Here is a 17,319-nt window from a genome sequence, read left to right as displayed (position 1 = left end):
CAAAGCTTTACGGCTCCCATGTGCGCATCAACATCGACAAAAATGAACTGTTGATGACTGTAAACATGTTGCCAGGTCGGACGAATCTCATTTCAAATTGTATCGAGTGGATGGACGAGTACAGGTATGGAGACAACCGCATGAATCCATGGATCCCGCATGTCAGCAGGAGACAGTTCAAGCTAGCGGAGGCTCTGCGATGGTGTGGGGAGTGTGCAGTTGGAGTGATATGGGACACCTGAGACGTCTATTTACGACTCTGACAGGTGACACGTACTTAAGCATCCAGTCTGATCACATGCATCCGACGGACTTCGGCAATTCCAGCAGGACAATGGGTCCACACGTCCAGAATTGGTACAGAATGACTCCAGGAACACTTTTCTGAGTTTAAACACTTCCCAGACATGAACATTATTGGGCATATTTGGAATGCCTTGCAACGTACTGTTGAGAAGGGATCACCGCCCCCTCGTACTCTTAAGGATTTATGGTCAGTCCTGCAGGACTCATGGTGTCAGTTGTCAGTTCTCTCCAGCACTACTTAAGGGATTAGTCGAGTACATGCCACGTCATGTTGCAGCACTTCTGCGAGCTCGGGGGAGGGGGGGTCCAAAATGGTTCAAATGGGTCTAAGCACTATGGGACTTAACATCTGAGGTCATCAGTCCCCTAGACTTAGAACTACTTAAACTTAACTAACCTAAAGACATCACACACATCCATGCCCGAGGCAGGATTCGAACCTGCGACCGTAACAGCAGCGCGGCTCCCGACTGAAGCGCCTAGAACCGCTCGGCCACAGAGGCCGTCGGGGGGGGGGGGATCCCTACACGATATTAGTAAGCTGTACCAGTTTCTTTGTCTCTTCAGTGTAGTATGATATAGAATAAAGAAAAGATTTTATTTGCTCTTCATAAATTGTTAAGATGATGTTAAAAATCAGGTGAATTGATACGACAGGGAGTGGGAAGGTACTCTGCAGAATCGTAGACGAAAGGAACATATGGAAAACACTGGCAGGAAGGACAGACAGGACGACGGGGTGTGCATTAAGGCATCGAAGAATAACTCCTGTGGAACTAGGTGAAGTTGTAGAATGTAAAAACTGTAGCGGAAGACAGATATTCGAATACATCCAACAAATAATTGAGAACGCACGGTACGAGCCCTACTCTGAGGTGGTGAGGTTGGCAGAGAATAGGAATTCTTGGCGGGCCACACAGTCTGTGTGATCAGTCGCAAGACTGATCACTCAAAATTATTGAACTAGGGCACCCCCGACAAACTTTCAGAGGTGGCAGTATGGACCAAAACAAGAAAAAGTCTACTAAACATGAGGTCAAAAATGCATACCTTAAGAGTAGTGCCGGCCGGTGTGGACGAGCGGTTCTAGGCGCTTCAGTCTGGAACGGCGCGACCAGTTCGGTCGCAGGTTCGAATCCTGCCTCGGGCATGGATGTGTGTGATGTCTTTAGATTAGTTAGGTTTAAGTAGTTCTAAGTTCTAGGGGACTGATGACCTCAGAAGTTAAGTCCCATAGTGCTCAGAGCCATTTGAACCGCCGGCCGAAGTGGCCGTGCGGTTAAAGGCGCTGCAGTCTGGAACCGCAAGACCGCTACGGTCGCGGGTTCGAATCCTGCCTCGGGCATGGATGTTTGTGATGTCCTTAGGTTAGTTAGGTTTAACTAGTTCCAAGTTCTAGAGGACTAATGACCTCAGCAGTTGAGTCCCATAGTGCTCAGAGCCATTTGAACCATTTGAACCATTTTTTTCCGCTGTGAGCACTCGTGGAACCCATAGTGAGCACCTCTTTGAATATCCGAGACTCTCTGTCATTGCAGACGCACTTCCAATGCTGACCGACATCTGTACAGCCAATTGTCGAGTTGTGATGCGCCGGTCGGCACGAATAATGGCATCCGCACCATTCAGCAAGTCTGGAGCAGTGGCTGTGACAGGACGTCCCGAGCTCTGTTTCTGCATTTCGTGAGGCTGTAACTTTCTTTACAACATCGCCCAACTGTACTCCTATCAACTGCAGCATTATCATTCATTGCACACAGACGCTTATGGGTGTTCTCGGTTTCTTTTTCTGCACAAAAGAATTCAGTAACAGCACGCTGCTTGTAACGTGAGTCGTATTTAGACGCCATTTTGACACTGTACTACGACTCTGCCATCTGCCAGACCGGTTCCAAACTTCACCGGGACACAGAACAAACATCAAATTTGAAGCACCGAAGCACCAACAAGAACATTTGTCTCTGTATATTGGTTCAAATGGTTCAAATGGCTCTGAGCACTATGCGACTTAACTTCTGAGGTCATCAGTCGCCTAGAACTTAGAACTAATTAAACCTAACTAACCTAAGGACATCACACACATCCATGCCCGAGGCAGGATTCGAACCTGCGACCGTAGCGCTCGCTCGGTTCCAGACTGTAGCGCCTAGAACCGCACGGCCACTCCGGCCGGCGCTCTGTATATTAATGGCTTTAAAAATTTGGAGCATTACTTATTGAACGACCCTGGATCAAAATATTCAAAGTACTCCATATCCCCAAATCAGCACCCCCCCCCCCCCCATCTCTACAAACTACCATATGGGCACCCTTGACTGTCACATTGGAATATCTTAATAGTCCACAAATGTGGATATCTCACGAATCAGTCTGATGGCCAAATGAAGAACGACAACGAGGCCCCTTTCAAACTCTGTCACGTGATGATAACGCTGTCTCAAACGAGGACGAGCCAGCTCCGTGTCCTTCTCAACAGTCACTCATCACATGACGCCGCTCACGCATTATGTATGCGCTAGCACGACTGGTAAAAAAACATTAAACACGAACAACACTACAGCAAACTGAAATCAGCATTGATGATTCGCCAACATCTCTCATCCCTAACTGAAAGTCAGCACACTGCGCTCTTTTCAGTTAGGCCGTTCCTTCTCCACCGGGATCCAACAAAACTGTGGTGGGTTATTGAAGCCTGGCAGGGATGTCTGAGTGTGTAGGCCTTTACACACCTCTTCCGCCATGTGTTTGTTGCTCGTTTCTGTCGATATTGTTATTAATATAGCACTCCTATCTCCCAAACACGGAATGGACAGTGTCTTGAAAGGAGGACATAAGATGAACACCAACAAAAGCAAAACGAGGATAATGGAATGTAGTCAAATTAAATCGGGTGATGCTGAGGGGATTAGATTAGGAAATGAGACACTTAAAGTAGTAAAGGAGTTTTGCTATTTAGGGAGTAAAATACACTCCTGGAAATTGAAATAAGAACACCGTGAATTCATTGTCCCAGGAAGGGGAAACTTTATTGACACATTCCTGGGGTCAGATACATCACATGATCACACTGACAGAACCACAGGCACATAGACACAGGCAACAGAGCATGCACAATGTCGGCACTAGTACAGTGTATATCCACCTTTCGCAGCAATGCAGGCTGCTATTCTCCCATGGAGATGATCGTAGAGATGCTGGATGTAGTCCTGTGGAACGGCTTGCCATGCCATTTCCACCTGGCGCCTCAGTTGGACCAGCGTTCGTGCTGGACGTGCAGACCGCGTGAGATGACGCTTCATCCAGTCCCAAACATGCTCAATGGGGGACAGATCCGGAGATATTGCTGGCCAGGGTAGTTGACTTACACCTTCTAGAGCACGTTGGGTGGCACGGGATACATGCGGACGTGCATTGTCCTGTTGGAACAGCAAGTTCCCTTGCCGGTCTAGGAATGATAGAACGATGGGTTCGATGACGGTTTGGATGTACCGTGCACTATTCAGTGTCCCCTCGACGATCACCAGTGGTGTACGGCCAGTGTAGGAGATCGCTCCCCACACCATGATGCCGGGTGTTGGCCCTGTGTGCCTCGGTCGTATGCAGTCCTGATTGTGGCGCTCACCTGCACGGCGCCAAACACGCATACGGCCATCATTGGCACCAAGGCAGAAGCGACTCTCATCGCTGAAGACGACACGTCTCCATTCGTCCCTCCATTCACGCCTGTCGCGACACCACTGGAGGCGGGCTGCACGATGTTGGGGCGTGAGCGGAAGACGGCCTAACGGTGTGCGGGACCGTAGCCCAGCTTCATGGAGACGGTTGCGAATGGTCCTCGCCGATACCCCAGGAGCAACAGTGTCCCTTACTTGCTGGGAAGTGGCGGTGCGGTCCCCTACGGCACTGCGTAGGATCCTACGGTCTTGGCGTGCATCCGTGCGTCGCTGCGGTCCGGTCCCAGGTCGACGGGCACGTGCACCTTCCGCCGACCACTGGCGACAACATCGATGTACTGTGGAGACCTCACGCCCCACGTGTTGAGCAATTCGGCGGTACGTCCACCCGGCCTCCCGCATGCCCACTATACGCCCTCGCTCAAAGTCCGTCAACTGCACATACGGTTCACGTCCACGCTGTCGCGGCATGCTACCAGTGTTAAAGACTGCGATGGAGCTCCGTATGCCACGGCAAACTGGCTGACACTGACGGCGGAGGTGCACAAATGCTGCGCAGCTAGCGCCATTCGACGGCCAACACCGCGGTTCCTGGTGTGTCCGCTGTGCCGTGCGTGTGATCATTGCTTGTACAGCCCTCTCGCAGTGTCCGGAGCAAGTATGGTGGGTCTGACACACTGGTGTCAATGTGTTCTTTTTTCCATTTCCAGGAGTGTAACTGAGGATGGTCGAAGTAGAGAGGATATAAAATGTAGACTGGCAATGGCAAGGAAATCGTTTCTGAAGAAGAGAAAATTGTTAACATCCAGTATAGATTTAAGTGTCAGGAAGTCGTTTCTGAAAGTATTTGTATGGAGTGTAGCCATGTATGGAAGTGAAACATGGACTATAACCAGTTTGGACAAGAAGAGAATAGAAGCTTTCAAAATGTGGTGCTACAGAAGAATGCTGAAGATAAGGTGGGTAGATCACGTAACTAATGAGGAGGTATTGAATAGGATTGGGGAGAAAAGTTTGTGGCACAACTTCACTAGAAGAAGGGATCGGTTGGTAGGACATGTTTTGAGGCATCAAGGGATCACAAATTTAGCATTGGAGGGCAGCGTGGAGGGTAAAAATCGTAGAGGGAGACCAAGAGATCAATACACTAAGCAGATTCAGATGGATGTAGGTTGCAGTAGGTACTGGGAGATGAAGAAGCTTGCACAGGATAGAGTAGCATGGAGAGCTGCATCAAACCAGTTTCAGGACTGAAGACCACAACAACAACAACAACATCTCCCAAACAACGAAATATATCAAAACATCGTAAATTTTACAAATAAAAAATACTCCTTTTTTAAAAATAAAAGTTCATTTTGTTTTTATTTTTGTTATTATATTTTAACATTGCTGCTATGGCTCTGAGCACTATGGGACTTAAGACCTATGGTCATCAGCCCCCTAGAACTTAGAACTACTTAAACCTAACTAACCTAAGGACATCACACAACACCCAGTCATCACATTGCTGCTATGGTTGGTTGATATCACGGTTACTCGGTTATTAGCAAAAAATAAAAAAACACTTGTTACAGCCGATACCAAACAAATAAAGAAAAACACCGGTTATTTAGAATTAAAATACCGGTATCGGCTTTAACCGGTTGGCTTTCCCATCCCTCTACTACACTGAAGCGCCAAATAAACTGGTGCAGGCATGCATTTTCAAATACAGAGATATGTAAACAGGCAGAATACGGCGCTTCGGTCGGCAACGCCTATATGAGACAAGTGTCTGGCGCAATTGTTAGATCGGTTACTGTTGCTACGATGGCAGGTTATTAAGGTTTAAGCGAGTGTGAACGTGGTGTTACAATCGGCGCACCAGTGATGGTAAACAACAGAATTTCCGAGGTAACGATGAAGTGTGGATTTTTTCGTACGAATATTTCACGAGATTACCGTGAATATCAGGAATCCGGTAAAACATCAAATCTCCGACATCGCTGCGGCCGGAAAAAGATCCTGCAAGAAATGGATCGACGACGACTGAAGAGAATCGTTCAGCTTGATAGAAGTGCAACACTTCCACAAACTGCTGCAGATTTCAATGATGGGCGATCAACTAGTGTCTGCGTGAGAACCACTCAACGAAACATCATCGATATGGGCTTTAGGAGCCAAAGAACCACTCATGTACCCTTGATAACTGCACGACACAAAGCTTTACGCGTTGCCTGGGCCCGTCAAGAACGACATTAGACTGTTGATGACTGGAAACATGTTACCTTGTCGGACGAGTTTCGTTTCAAATTGTATCGAGTGGTTGGACGTGTATTGGTGTGGAGACAGCGTCATGAATCCATAGACCCTACATGTCATATGGGAACTGTTCAAGCTGGTGGAGGCTCTGTAATCGTGTGGGGCGTGCGTAGTTGGATACCTCTGGATACGACTCTGACAGGTGACACGTACATAAGCACCCTGTCTGACCACCTGTATCCATTCGCGTCCATTGCGCATTCCGACGGACTTGGGCAGCCCAGCAGGACAATACGACACCTTACACGTCCATAATTGCTACAGATTGGCTCCAGGAACACTCTTCTGAGTTTCAACATTTCCGCTGGCCACCAAACTCCCCAGACACGAATATTATTGAACATATCTGGGATGCCTTGCAAACTGCTGTTCAGAAGAGATCTCCACCCCCTCGTACTCTTACGGATTTATTGACAACCCTGCAGGATTCATAGTGTCAGTTCCCTCCAGAACTACTTCAGACATTAGAATTATTAGAATTATATATTAATACCTTCAGCTGCTGACGGGCGTTGATATATATCAACGGGGACAGGTGAAAATGGGTACCCCTACCGGGACGAACCCGGGATCTCCTGCTTACATGGCAGACGCTCTACCCATCTGAGCCACCGAGGGCAGAGAGGGTACTGCGACTGCAGGGACTATCTAACGCACGCCTCCCCCGTGACCCACATTCTCATCTTATATGTCCACACAGGGATTTTTCTCTGCCTCATGATGGCTGGGTGTTGTGTGATGTCCTTAGGTTAGTTAGGTTTAAGTAGTTCTAAGTTCTAGGGGACTGATGACGATAGATGTTAAGTCCCATAGTGCTCAGAGCCATTTGAACCATATGTCCACACACTTGGGACAATACGAATGTACGAATTTAGAAATTACGGGAGGGTGACAGATTTTTTGCGCGCGTTCTATTTAGCGACGAATCGTCGTTCACCAACAGCGGTGACGTAAACCGGCATAATATGCACTATTGGGCAACGGAAAATCCACGATGGCTGCGACAAGTGGAACATAAGCGATCTTGGCGGGTTAATGTATGGTGCGGCATTATGGGAGGAAAGATAATTGGTCCCCATTTTATCGATGGCAATCTAAATGGTGCAATGTATGCTGATTTCCTACGTAATGTTCTACCGATGTTACTACAAGATGTTTCACTGCATGACAGAATGGCGATTTTCTTCCAACATGATGGATGTCCGGCGCATAGCTCGCGTGCGGTTGAAACGGTATTGAATAGCATATTTCGTGACAGGTGGATTGGTCGTCGAAGCACCATACTATGGCCCGCACGTTCACCGGATCTGACGTCCCCGGATTTCTTTCTGTGGAGGAAGTTGAAGGATATTTGCTATCGTGATCCACCGTCAACGCCTAACAACATGCGTCAGCGCATTGTCAATGCTTGTGCGAACATTACGGAAGGCGAACTACTCGCTGTTGAGAGGAATGTCGTTACACGTATTGCCAAATGCAGTGTGGTTGACGGACATCATTTTGAGCATTTATTGCATTAATGTGGTATTTGCAGGTAATCACGCTGTAACAGCATGCTTTCTCAGAAATAAGTTCACAAAGGTACATGTATCACATTGGAACAACCGAAATAAAATGTTCAAACGTACATAGGTTCTGTATTTTAATTTAAAAAATCTACCTGTTACCAACTGTTCGTCTAAAATTGTGAGCCATCTGTCTGTGACTGTTCCAGCTCCATCTATCACAAAGCGAAAAAAGTGGTCCAACTAAAACCTTCATATTTCTTTACGTACTACACGAATATGTCTTAAAAAAATGGGTGTTCCTATTTAAAAAATAACGCAGTGATATCCGTTTGAACTATGGCAGCGCCATCTAGCGTGCCAACCATAGCGCCATCTGGTTTCCCCCTTCAAGCTACACAAGTTTCGTTCTTTGTACTTTTTTCGTTTTACGCTTATTTCGTGAGATATTTGGCCCAGTCACAATCAATGGACCACCTTGTATACACTATCTTCCACATCTTTTTAACTTCACTCCAACTTCTTTTCACAGTATTTTGACACACAAGTGTTTTCTCACATGTGACAGATGGTGCGGAGACGAAATGCACACTCCAGCTTTGGCGAACGTGATCGTTTTGGTGGTCCACGCGTTACGGTGTGGGGAGGCGTCCTTTCAGTGGTGCAGTCGGCCGTTACTGCACTTTTGATCAATGACGAAGCGCGACTGCATCGAACTGCGCAGTTGAAGAAGCTGTTGAAACGAAGGGATATTCGGCGGCGAATGGACTGACCTGTCCATCCCTCCGACTCAAATCCCATCGGCACGCGTGGTGTTCACTGGTGAGACATACTGCAGCACATCCACGTGCACCAATAACCATCCAACATTTGTCAACAGCCCTGGTGAAAGAACGAAAACGAGCGGATCTAGGCGCTTCAGTATGGAACCGCGTGACCGCTACGGTCGCAGGTTCGAATCCTGCCTCGGGTATGGATGTGTGTGATGTCCTTAGGTTAGTTAGGCTGAAGTAGTTCTAAGTTCTAGGGGACTGATAACCTCCGATGTTAAGTCCCATAGTGCTCAGAGCCATTTTTTGAAGAACGAAACGCCCTACCACAAGAACACGTGACCAACCTCGTGGCCGGCATGGTAACAAGTTGCAGAGCATGGTGATCACGCACCCTATTAAGAACCATGTCCCACCTTACGTAATGTTCAGGGAACCATCATGAATCTCGGTGACTTCAGTGTAATTACGGTCATAGACTAAAATTGTGATTTCTGTTTGTTTCATAGTATTGCTTGCAGTTGCCTTCTGTGCTATGCTGCAGCAATTCCTTCTATGTAAGATTAAGTTACTTTTGTCCTTAAGTGTTGGACACTATTCTGTTTTACGGAAGACGGGAGATTAAAAACCCAAATTTAACTCGCAAACACGACAAATGAACGTCAACAACACCTTCCAGGGCCAGCAAGATGAGTATCTCAAAATTTGACGAAAGCTCAGAAACAGGCTCGCGTTATTCGTCCACAAGACTAAGAGGGCCATAGACACGGGTTCCCAGGTAGATGCCGTGTTTCTTGACTTCCACAAGGCGTTTGATACAGTTCCCCACCGTCGTTTAATGAGCAAAGTAAGAGCATATGGACTATCAGACCAATTGTGTGGATTGAAGAGTTCCTAGATAAGAGAACGCAGCATGTCATTCTCAATGGAGAGAAGTCTTCCGAAGTAAGAGTGACTTCAGGTGTGCTGCAGGGGAGTGTCGTGGGAGCCGTTGCTATTCACAATATACATAAATGACCTTGTGGATGACATCGGAAGTTCACTGGGGATTTTTGCGGGTGATGCTGTAGTATATCAAGAGGTTGTGACAATGGAAAATTGTACTGAAATGCAGGAGGATCTGCAACGAATTTACGCATGGTGCAGGGAATGGTAAATGAATCGCAATGTAGGCAAGTGTAATGTGTTGCGAATACACAGAACGAAAGACCCTCCATCATTTAGCTACAATATAACAGGTCAGCAACTGGAAGCAGTTAATTCCACAAGTTATCTGGGAGTAGGCATTAGGAGTGATTTAAAATGGAATGACGATGTACAATTAATCGTCGGTAAAGCGGATGCTAGAATGAGATTCATTGGAAGAATCCTAAGGAAATGCAGTCCGAAAACAAAGGAAGTAGGTTACACTACACTTGTTCGCCCACTGCTCGAATACTGCTCACCGGTTTGGGATCCGTACCAGATAGGGTTGATAGAAGAGATAGAGAAGATCCAACGGAGAGCAGCGCGCTTCGTTACAGGATCATTTAGTAATTGCGGAAGCGTTACGGAGATGATAGATAAACTCCAGTGGAAGAGTCTGCAATAGAGACGCTCAGTAGCTCGGTACGGGCTTTTATTGAAGTTTCGAGAACATACCTTCACCGAGGAGTCAAGCAGTATATTGTTCCCTCCTACGTATATCTCGCGAAGAGACCACGAGGATAAAATCAGAGAGATTAGAGCCCACACAGAGGCATACCGACAATCTTTCTTTCCGCGAACAATACGAGATTGGAATAGAGCCACGCACCGTCAGGTGGCTTGCGGAGCATGGATGTAGATGTAGATGTAGATGTAGAAGTCTGGCGTTAATGGGAACAGAAGCTCCAATGTAGAAATCAACATACAGACAGTTTGACAGCTGTACGGGATTTAACCAATAATGAGTGGGTTCAGCTGAAGCTGAAGAAACTTGAAGACTCTCTTCCCGCAGCAGTGAGGTCGTTATGAAGACTAGTGGTGGTGTTACATAGTTTTAAGTTGGTGGTGTCTCCTGGGGGGGTGAATACTTTTTCGTCTGACGTGCTTACACTGAATGAAAACCTGATTTACATGTTGTTATTGTTGTGGTCTTCAGTCCAGAGACTGGTTTGATGCAGCCCTCCATACTACTCTATCTTGTACAAGCTTCTTCATGTCCCAGTACCTACTGCAACCTACATCCTTCTGAATCTACTTAGTGTATTCTTTGTCCTGATAATAATGTCCTCCTGAGTAGTCCCTGCCCGGAGATCCAAATGGGGAACTACACTCCTGGAAATGGAAAAAAGAACACATTGACACCGGTGTGTCAGACCCACCATACTTGCTCCGGACACTGCGAGAGGGCTGTACAAGCAATGATCACACGCACGGCACAGCGGACACACCAGGAACCGCGGTGTTGGCCGTCGAATGGCGCTAGCTGCGCGGCATGTGTGCACCGCCGCCGTCAGTGTCAGCCAGTTTGCCGTGGCATACGGAGCTCCATCGCAGTCTTTAACACTGGTAGCATGCCGCGACAGCATGGACGTGAACCGTATGTGCAGTTGACGGACTTTGAGCGAGGGCGTATAGTGGGCATGCGGGAGGCCGGGTGGACGTACCGCCGAATTGCTCAACACGTGGGGCGTGAGGTCTCCACAGTACATCGATGTTGTCGCCAGTGGTCGGCGGAAGGTGCACGTGCCCGTCGACCTAGGACCGGACCGCAGCGACGCACGGATGCACGCCAAGACCGTAGGATCCTACGCAGTGCCGTAGGGGACCGCACCGCCACTTCCCAGCAAATTAGGAACACTGTTGCTCCTGGGGTATCGGCGAGGACCATTCGCAACCGTCTCCATGAAGCTGGGCTACGGTCCCGCACACCGTTAGGCCGTCTTCCGCTCACGCCCCAACATCGTGCAGCCCGCCTCCAGTGGTGTCGCGACAGGCGTGAATGGAGGGACGAATGGAGACGTGTCGTCTTCAGCGATGAGAGTCGCTTCTGCCTTGGTGCCAATGATGGTCGTATGCGTGTTTGGCGCCGTGCAGGTGAGCGCCACAATCAGGACTGCATACGACCGAGGCACACAGGGCCAACACCCGGCATCATGGTGTGGGGAGCGATCTCCTACACTGGCCGTACACCACTGGTGATCGTCGAGGGGACACTGAATAGTGCACGGTACATCCAAACCGTCATCGAACCCATCGTTCTACCATTCCTAGACCGGCAAGGGAACTTGCTGTTCCAACAGGACAATGCACGTCCGCATGTATCCCGTGCCACCCAACGTGCTCTAGAAGGTGTAAGTCAACTACCCTGGCCAGGAAGATCTCCGGATCTGTCCGCCATTGAGCATGTTTGGGACTGGATGAAGCGTCGTCTCACGCGGTCTGCACGTCGAGCACGAACGCTGGTCCAACTGAGGCGCCAGGTGGAAATGGCATGGCAAGCCGTTCCACAGGACTACATCCAGCATCTCTACGATCGTCTCCATGGGAGAATAGCAGCCTGCATTGCTGCGAAAGATGGATATACACTGTACTAGTGCCGACATTGTGCATGCCCTGTTGCCTGTGTCAATGTGCCTGTGGTTCTGTCAGTGTGATCATGTGATGTATCTGACCCCAGGAATGTGTCAATAAAGTTTCCCCTTCCTGGGACAATGAATTCACGGTGTTCTTATTTCAATTTCCAGGGGTGTATTTTACCTCTGGAATATTTCACCCAAGAAGACGCCATCATCATTTAACCATACAGTAAAGCTGCATGCCCTCGGGAAAAGTTACGGCTATAGTTTACCCTTGCTTTCAGCTGTTCGTAGTACCAGCACAGAAAGGCCGTTTTGGTCAGTGTTACAAGGCCAGATCAGTCAGTCATCCAGACTGCTGCCCCTGCAACTACTGAAAAGGCTGGTGCCCCTCTTCAGGAGCCACACGTTTGTCTGGCCTGTCCATTAATTTAGTGGACACACCGCAAACGCCAGCAGTACTGGCAGTCTCGGACTCACCTGTCCCTCTCGGTGTCCAGCTCGTCACGCAAGCGGTCCAGATCCCTGAGCAGTGCCGCTTCCTCCCTTCTGGCCTCCTGGCGAACAGCCACTAGCTGCCGTTCCAGCTCCAGACGTGTGCTCCTCTCCTTCTCCAGTTGTTCCCTCAGCTTGGAGACGTCTTCCGCTCCCTCAGCTGCCTGTCGTCTCTCCGGCTCTGGACGTTTGGCTCTCTCCTTCTCCAGTCTCTCGTTCAGCCTGGGCGCGGCTGCTGCCTCCGCCTGCTTCACCTCCTGACGAGCCGCCTCCAGTTGGCGTTCCAGCTCGAGACGTGTTCTCTTCTCTTCCTCCAGCTGTTCTTCGAGCTTGGAGATTTTGGGCACCTCGACCTGGGACACTGCTGTCAGCTGCCTTTCTAGCTCGTGTCGTACGCTCTTCTCTTTCTCCAGCTGCTCTTCGAGCTTGGAGATTCCAACTGCCTTGTCCTGACTGATTTCTTGAGACAAAGTGGCCAATTTTTTCTCCAGTTCTAGGCGCAGACTCTTCTCTTTCTGCAGCTCCTCTTCCACCTGGGAGACGCCAGTCACCTGGTCATGCTTAACCATTTGAGACATTGTTGCTAATTGCCTCTCCAGTTCCAGTCGTACACTCTTCTCTTTCTCTAGCTGCTCTTCGAGCCCGGAGATTCCAGCTGCCTTGTCCTGATTCTCTTGTGATAAAGTTGTCAACTTTCTCTCCAGTTCCAGTCGTGCATCCTTCTCTGCTTCCAGCTGCTCCTCAAGCCTGGATTTTTCAGCAGCCTTGCTCTGACTTTCCTCTTGTGACACAGCTGCCAACTTTCTCTCCAGGTCCAGCCGTGCACTCCTCTCTTTCTCCAGTTGCTCCTCAAACCTGCAGTTTTCAGCTGCCTTGTCCTGACTGACCTCTTGCGACATAGCTGCCAACTTTCTCTCCAGTTCCTGCCGTGCACTCTTCTCTCTCTCCAGCTGCTCCTCCAGCCTGGAGATTCCAGTGGCCTCCTTGCGGTCACGTTTCAGCTGGCCCTCCACCTGTGTAATCGGTTAGCAACATTAATAAGCTGAGAAAATATACAGAGAAGTGAATCAGAGGCATCTTTTTCAGACAGAATGATTCTTTTGGAGTAAATGTAATTACTTAAAGATATTTTATATAGTGTATCTAGTAATTAAGAGACTATAACAACAACATGGTCTTTAGATTGATACTAAGTTAGATTACATATGTCATTCATTCCATAGACACAAAGTGTAGAGACACAGTAGCCATAGTTGGAGATGATCTCATAAAATCATAAAAAATAGAAATTTACACAAAAACTAATGTACTAAAATTCGTTGTTCATTCCACAGATGCTTATTGAAATGGTTCTCAAAGATGTAATTAAGTTTTCACAGAGTAATAGAACAGCTTAGTTTGTCACAAACATGTAAAGGTAAACACTGATCAGTCAGAACATTGTGAACACCTACCTGATAGCCGGTATAACCACCTTTGGCACATATAACAGTGGCAACACGTGTTATCATGGAAGCAATGAGGCTTTGGGTAGGTTGCTGGAGGGAGTTCACATCACATCTGCACATACGAGTGACGTGATTTCTGTAAATTTCAGGGAGTGGGACCATGAGGTCTGACACCAAGTTCAATCAGTGATTGGCTTCATATCTGGCTAGTTGGGAGGCAGCACTTCTCTTGGAATTATCCTCCATGTTGCTCGAACCACTCCATAACACTGCTGGCATTATGACATGGCGCATTATCTTGTTGAAAAATACCAATGTCACTGGAAAACAATCGTCATGGATGGGTGTACATGGTCTGCAACCAGTGTACGATACTCTTTGGCTGTCATGGGGCCTTGCACGAGATCCGCTAGACCCTTTGATGCCCACATGAATGTTCCCCAGAGCATAATGCAGTTGTTGCTATCCCGCAGTACAGGTGTCAAGGAGGTGTTCCGCTGGAAGACTACTGATTCGTGCCCTCCAATTGGCATGATAAAGAAAGTACCGGGATTCATCAGACCATGCAATGCTTTGCCACTGCACTAATGTCCAGAGCCAATGGTCACACGCCCATTTCAGTCATAGTTGTGGTGTTAACATTGGCACATGCATGGGCTGTCAGCTGCAGATTCCTACCATTAGGAGTGTTCCGTGCACTTCATGTTCAGACATACTTGTACTCTGCCCAGCATTAAAGTCTGACATTACTTCTGCCACAGTTCACCGCCTGTTCTATTATAGCAACAGTTCACCGCCTGTTCTATTTTAGCAGTCTCCCCAGCCTACAATGTCCAACATCTGCAATGAGGTGTGGCCACCCAATTCCACAAAGTCTAGGTGTGGTTTCACCGCCGGCCGGTGTGGCCGAGCGGTTCTAGACACTGCAATACAGAACTGCACTGCTGCTATGGTCGCAGGTTTGAATCCTGCCTCGGGCATGGATGTGTGCGATGTCCTTAGGTTAGTTAGGTTAAAGTAGTTCTAAGTTCTAGGGGACTTATAACCTCAGATGTTAAGTCCAATAGTGCTCAGAGCCATTTGAACCATTTTTTTGTGGTTTCGTCTTGGTTTCGCCAGGTCTTGAAGACACTCACCGCAGCACTTCTGGAACTCTCGACAAGTCTTGCTGTTTCCAAAATGCTTGTTCTGAGCCTCCGAGCCCCCAAAATCTGATCTCGGTCAAACTCAGATAGACTGCACCCCTGCCTCACTATATACACAGGCAGTACCATGAGTGTGTCTGACTAGCAGTCATTTCTCACCAGGTAATACTGCTGTCGCCTGGATGCGCCTACATCAGTAGTAAGTCAATGGTAATAATGTTTTGTCTGATCAGTGTATGTAGTAAAACCATATAAAATAATTTCTATGCCACAAATCATTAAATGAAAATAAAATTACAGTGCTTTCTTATCCTAATCATGTGCCTTGAAGTAAAATAATATGTTGTGGCCACATATTATTACTAATATATCATTGTTATTTGCCCCATGTGGAAGATGTGCTTTGTTGGTGCTCCACAATTTTCTCTATTGTGAATGCATTTAATTGACATTAGGACGTTCATCTTTGACATACTAGTGTAGTAGATATTACAAAATCAGCTACATAAAAAAATCCTTGCAATTCGTACATTTAAGCACACCTATCAACCAACCTCTGGACTCTTCTTTTTGTGAGACTGTGTGCACCAGGTAAATCCAGTTCTAGATTCTAATATTTGCATTGTTTAGGTCATTTTTCCATAATCTTTCATTGATTTTATCACAGTTTGTGTGTGTCACTATATTTGGAGCATTTTCGAACATCTACGACTGCGACATAAAATTTATACTATATGCCATACATATACATGTATATTACAAATTGTAAATTACATTTATGCTTCTTAGGTGTCTTTGGCAACAGAACATTATTTAAAAATAATCATTACATCATTTCATTGTACATTCAGGTGACAAAAGGTAAATTTTTTATAGTTTTTCAGGCACTTACAAGTGTTTTTGCACAACGTATTCCACAGTAAGTTTTGAGCTACACTTGGACATTAAGTAAACTTTGGCAGAAATATCTATGCAGAAAATCATTTCCCCCTTATTGCAGTCTACATACCAGTACTTACCTGATTACCACAACACTTCCACATCTTTCCGCTCATTGCCCTGTTTCTTCTGTCTGAAATACAGTGAGGTAACAAAAGCCACGAGACACCACCTAATATCATGTTGGATCTCCTTTTGCCCAGCATAGTGCAGCAACATGACATGACATGGACTCAACAAGTCGTTGGAAGAAATATTGAGGCATGCTGCCTCTACAGCTATCCATAATTGTGAAAGTGTTGTCGGTGCAGGATTTTGTGTGCAAGCTGACCTCTCAATTATGTCACATTAATGTTTGAGGGATTCATGTCCAAATCATTCACTAGAATTCTATTTTGTATATTTTAAAACTGTTCAATCAGGTATTTTATGAGTTTGCCAATTCAAATTGTGACTCGTTGATATGGTAGTCATAGTATACAATGTTTTTTTTCCATTTTATGGAGTGCACAGTTTAAAATATCTGAACATTTAAAGAAGTTGCCAGTCATGCACCACTTTGGAATCTCATCAAGATCTGCCTATTTGTATAGATTTTTCCGAACAGTACTTCATATATTGAAGCCTGACATGCTCTCAGCTACTCATTATCCTGCAAATTATGAAGTATAGATCTACAGATTGATAACAGCAGTTACAGACTTGCTATCAAACTATAGTAAATTTCTGATACACTTGTGCTGGATAAGACTATAGAAATCTGCCAGCTCTGTATTCTGTTCTGTATCGTTCTATGCCAACATCCATGTTTTAACCAAGATTGTGTTGCAAGTGTTGTTTACTTAACACAAACATCTTTTTAATGTCATTTCAGGAAAGACTTTTGTGTCCATGTTTCATTTACACCATTGGACATGAGTGGAATGAAGAAGGAAATGCATGTATCTGTGTTACCACTGCCCTCAAGATAATCACAAAGGCAGTGGCTGAGTGCTGACACACATGAACACACGTGTGGGTTTCCCTCTTAGTTTCAATCATGTCCAATGGTGTAAATAAAACATGGAAACAAAAGTCTTCTGTAAAACCACATCAAAAAGATATTCACATTCTAATGTGAGACTTATTATTAGCAGTCATTACAAAACTAAGATAAATAAAGCTTGTAACACAACATTGATTAAAACAGTA

At 46.7% G+C, this 17,319-nt stretch overlaps 1 protein-coding gene across 2 annotated transcripts in view; it reads right to left on the bottom strand.

Annotated features, from left to right (window-relative positions):
- Positions 1 to 17,319, bottom strand: part of LOC124718797 (plectin) — a 212,726-nt gene that overhangs the window by 95,944 nt on the left and 99,463 nt on the right. For both annotated transcript variants that reach the window (XM_047244409.1, XM_047244410.1), the window contains exon 8: positions 12,582 to 13,609. In XM_047244409.1, the coding sequence (XP_047100365.1) occupies positions 12,582 to 13,609 (1,028 nt within the window). The remainder of the gene's footprint in view (positions 1 to 12,581; positions 13,610 to 17,319) is intronic.

Source organism: Schistocerca piceifrons, chromosome 10, assembly GCF_021461385.2.
Source record: "Schistocerca piceifrons isolate TAMUIC-IGC-003096 chromosome 10, iqSchPice1.1, whole genome shotgun sequence".
Classification (NCBI taxonomy): domain Eukaryota; kingdom Metazoa; phylum Arthropoda; class Insecta; order Orthoptera; family Acrididae; genus Schistocerca; species Schistocerca piceifrons.
This window is presented reverse-complemented; position numbering and strand designations above follow the sequence as displayed.